General features: G+C 34.8%; 1 protein-coding gene across 1 annotated transcript; it reads right to left on the bottom strand.

Annotated features, from left to right (window-relative positions):
• Window positions 1-15: 15 nt before the first annotated feature.
• On the bottom strand, window positions 16-4824 carry LOC105454999 (ankyrin-3-like; the record flags this gene model as incomplete). The annotated part of the gene is made up of 5 exons (XM_011698016.1): window positions 4563-4824; window positions 863-1106; window positions 592-789; window positions 316-513; window positions 16-238 (listed from the first exon to the last, which is right to left on the bottom strand). Coding segments are annotated over exons 1-5 (1125 nt in total), but the record flags the coding sequence as incomplete, so codon positions are not given.
• Between the last annotated feature and the right edge of the window lie 282 nt (window positions 4825-5106).

Below are 5106 nucleotides of genomic sequence, written 5' to 3'. Positions count from 1 at the left end.
TTTGACGTTACGGCAGATCCAGTAACGACTTCCAACGTACCTGCATGCCGCGTAATGCAAAGGCATTTTTCCTTTCTTGTTGACCACATGTAAAGAAGCGCCAGCGTCCAGAAGGAGGATGCAGGGTTTGTGGTAACCATACCATGCGGCCACATGCAGAGCACTATCTCCGTCGTCGTTGAGAGCATTTATGGCTGCGCCTCGCGATAATAGTAGACCCGTTGTTTCTGGGTGATTTCTGTTTAATGAAACGAGAGAATACGTATCAATATTAGTTTGACGTTACGGCAGATCTAGCAACATCTTCCAACTTACTTCAGTACCGCGCAATGCAAGGGCGTGTTTCCATTCTTACTGACTGCACGCAAAGAAGCACCAGCGTCCAAAAGGAGGGTGCAGAGTTCGCGGTGACCATACAATGCGGCCTCATGCAGAGCATTACGTCCGGCGTTGTTGACGACATCGATGGATGCGCCGCAAGATAACAGTAGATCAGCTATCTCTGGCTGATTGCTGTTTAAATCAAGCGATAGAGTACCGATGTTAATTTGAGCAGCGTTACAGCAGATTCAGCAACAACTTCCAACTTACTTGAATACCGCGCAAAATAAGGGCGTGTTTCCTTTCTTAGTGACTGTATCTAAAGAAGCACCAGCGTTTAAAAGAAGGGTGCAGAGTTCCCGGTGACCATACAACACAGCCTCATGCAGAGCACTACGTCCGACGTTGTTGACGGCATCGACGGCTGCGCCGCGCGATAACAATAGATCCGTTATCTCCGGTTGATTACTATTTAATTAAATGAGTGAATACCGATGTTAGTTTGATATTATGGCATATTCAGCAACGACTTCCAATTTACCTGAGTATCGTATAATGTAAAGGCGTGTTTCCCTTCTCGTCGGCCATATGTAAAGAAGCACCAGCATCCAGAAGGAGGGTGCATAGTTCGCGCTGACCCTCCCTCGCGGCGACATGCAGGCACGTCATTTTAGAACTGCTGAGAATGCTGGCAGCCTCATTGTTAGGATAATTCTTCAGGAATTCCTGTGCAGCCTTTCCTGCGCCTCTAACTATTGCAACCATTAACAGTTCCGCCACTTCGACTACACCGCGAAAACAAATAGAAAGACAGTCTTATTTTATACGTACCAACATAGATCAAATCAATTTTGTTTTTGCACAATAAGTAAAATATTTATGTCTCATATTATGCAGTGACAAAGAATAAACTAAAACCCCAAGAACTGAAAAATTTATTAAGGGTTATCAAAGAGTAATTTATTCAATGTGCGAGTATAAAATTAAGTGACTAACATTTCGACTTCACAGAGTCCTCTTCGTTAGTCAAGAAAAATAATAAAATTACATGTAAGTTATTAGTTTACAATTAAATAAAATAAGTTGAAAAGATGGAGCACTTGTAAACATAGATAATTAGAAAACAGACATTCGTAAAAACTAATATCGACTATGCACACATACTAAATGTTTATATAAAAGTTTATATAAAAGATGATATAAAAAATGAACAATAAAAAATAAAAAATAATTTGTATTAAACGTCTAACTAAATCTAATTATATATGAAATATGTTAGTTTTAAAAACGTAGTAAATTTGAAAATAAATACAATTCGGTAGTACGGGATGGTCAAATAATCATAGAGTGAACGAAGGAAAAATAAGTAAGGTGAAATCGATACTGTGTCAAAATTTAAAACAAACGGCTATAACAATATAACTTTGGTATATTATTTTAACCGTTTGTTTTAAAATTTGGCACTATGCTGATTTCACGTTATTTACACTTTTATTCGTTGATTTGGTAATTCATTTGACAATCCCGCTAACAGTTTTGCTTTGCATTTAATAAATTGCTCATTGTTTGCTTTTATTTATTTTTTCTTTTGACAATATTAATCAATTTAACATTTAAATGCGCCATTTCTCATTTAAAAAATTTCGAAGTTTCTAAATTATTTTTTATAAACAAATTCATGAATATAATAAAAAGAAACGTACTTGAACGCACATCCATTCTCCCATTCACATTATCATGCGCGGCAGCCATAGCGTTTGTGCTGGAAGATAACGGGACGATCATATGTTATACATATATACGTATGTAATACGAGTATGTAATACGTTATGAGCCGGCGTAGCCCGGCAGTTAAGAGCCACGCTGCGTTCGGGAAATACGTTATAATTATTTTATCATTATGTCATTTTATCTTTATGTTTTTTTCACTATTTTTTATTTCTAAGGACGAAATGATAACACTGATAACACATTCCCCAAACGCTGCCTTACTATGGGCAGTTCGATCTTTTACATAAAAACTTATGTCTGCGGTTGACGAGTATTGCGACTTGTAGCGAGATAAGTTTTTGGAGCAAATAAAAAAAAAATATTGGTAAAAGAAGAGCATAAGTGTGAAAAAATAGCAGAAGAGGCGGGAGAGAGTGAGGAAATAGGATGAAAGAGAAAGTATATAAAAATAATATACAAAGAAGAATATTAGCGGTATAGATATGCTATAATTATATTGGTAAGATGGGATGATGGATATACATAAGGTTGTGAATAAAAAGAGATCGAATTTTAATACAGTTGAACTTCGATAACTCGAACCTCTACAACTCGAAAATTTTTATAAAACAAAAATTTTTTTCATTCCTATCCGCTCCATTGCGGAAAACCTTTAAAAATCGAAATAAAACCTACCTTCAACTTGAATTATTTGTCAGGTATTTAGATGCATTATTTTACCTCTAGAACTCGAATTTAAAGTATTCAACAAACTTCTACAAGTCGAAATTCACCTCTATATACATATAAGTCGAACTTTTATTGTCTCTGCCTGCATAAATTCGAAGTTGTAGCTATGTGTAAACATGAGTAATAGCCTGGTATTTTGTTTTATAATTACATTTATTATATGTATGCAATAAATAGTTTATTGTCAAAAATTGATTTTTCATCCTTTAGATAAGCCATTAAAATCAGCAAATTATAAACTCTTGTATAAAGTTTCTATAAGTCGAATTGTCATATGTTAATCCTCTTTTAATCGAAGTTTGAAATTTAAGTCGAAAACTATAATTTGAAGTGTTTTTTTGTTCCCTTAAGATTCAAGTTATCGCGGGGTTCGATTGTATTAAAAAAGTGAAGATAAAACTCACTGAAGCACACGTATTAAGATGGTTCTTTAGTAAAATGCCGAGAATTTGGGGAGCCTTTACCAGGGCCCACCCAAAATCACAAATATTTGTATAATTTGGATAAAATATTAAAACAATGTGTATATCCAATAAAATAGTATAAAACAAACGATATTGCCACTCCGCGTGAGAATGACAAGGATAAGAAAGTAAAATACAATCCATATACGTACATTGCTAGCAAGATTATGCAATATTTTACCATTTTAACATTAAATATCTTTCTAGAATGATCGATGACCTATTACCTTGTTGTGATCAAAATTGTGATTTTTTAAACTATTATAATCTCCAAAATTAATAATAAAGGACTCTCGAATTTAAAACTTAAATACAGAGTAAGATAGACTAATGAGAGTTCCGAGCGGTTTTTGGTGCTCAAAAAAACATATATTAGAACTTTAAATTACATTGAAAAACATACAAGAAAAATGTTTCGACTCACTTTAGAGCCATTTTCAGCGTGATAATATCATAGAGTGCGAGAGCGCTAACTTATCCCCGGTTCTGATCGGATGAGTCACTATTCTGGACTATTCGATCTGTACTGCACGCTATCGATGGTTACCGGTGTCGTTGGACAACTTTTTTTAGTATAAGAAAAGCTGCGCAACGACATCGAAAATCATCGGTAGCATGTACAGAATAGGTCCCTGGGGTTGTTTCTTTGTCAGTTATTACTCAGGTAGCACATATTCGTTTCAGAAACGTTTCGTAACCGACTCTTAAAAACGTTTCTGAGTGGTTAAAATGTCCATTCTAAAAAACGTTTAAAGAAACGTTTTTTTGGTAAAAAAAATGATATTTCAATTATAAAGATATTTCAATTATTAACTATTCAGAAACGTTTTCAAGATGCTACCTGGGTAAGGATTCCACTTCGGAACTGATAGCCGATATATCTGATCAAAAACGGGGATTACTTATTACGCATTCTCATTCTATTATCATGTTGAAGATGAGCTGTTAAGCTAAGTTTATACGTAAAAATTTACATTTTCAACATTTTTTTACTTTCTTATTTCATTGATAACTTATCCTGGAATTATGCACACGTCAAGTTCAGCAGTTCAACTTTATTATATAAAAGAATTAGACATTTTTCAAATAACTCGATTTACTAAAGAACTACCTTAACGTTTTGTACAGTTTGAATTTTCTTAATTCCAAGTTAGAGGTACTTGCAGTCTTCGAAAAAAAAATAAAAATTACAATAAAAATCGTACATACAAAGACTTATTTTGCTTGTTACTTGCTCGCATTCAGCTGCTTCGCTTATATTTTGCTACATACCCCTTCGGCATTCGCTCTATCGCTCGCTCTAACACGTGTACACACCACGATGGTCGCTCGGGAAAAGGAAAGTCGGAAGCACAGACTTTGGCCAGAAGCATATGAAATGCGTAACAAAGCATAAGTCTAGCATAAGATCGCTGGACCAATGGGCAGCCAGCATAAAGTCACCATACTGATTTAAGGGCTTCTGCACACTGGACGCGGAAATGCTTGCCGCGTGACAAAATGTGCCGCGGTCCAATAAACTTATAGCTCCTAAAGCAAGATGATACGTTAAATTTGTGAGTGTTTTTGTTATATTCATCTTGACTTGTTTTGTAATGAAGAAATGGAGCTTCAAAATTGTCATATATTGATTAAAATTTCTATTAAATCCATCTGTAATGAAAGTAGTAATAAAATTGACCAATCACAGTCGAATATTCTAGAGGTGTGCGAATCAAGCATTTGCATGGTCGAATCGAATCGAATCGAATTTTTATAACATGTTCGAAATCGAATCGAATCGAATCTGAAATTTTTACTTCGAATCCAATCGAATCGAATCTCTTTAATTCGAATACGAATAGAATCTGAATCAAATTTA

Source organism: Wasmannia auropunctata, unplaced genomic scaffold, assembly GCF_000956235.1.
Source record: "Wasmannia auropunctata unplaced genomic scaffold, wasmannia.A_1.0 LD335965.1, whole genome shotgun sequence".
NCBI classification, from domain to species: Eukaryota; Metazoa; Arthropoda; class Insecta; order Hymenoptera; family Formicidae; genus Wasmannia; species Wasmannia auropunctata.
Note: the sequence above shows the minus strand (reverse complement) of the source record. Positions and strands in the feature narration are given on the sequence as shown.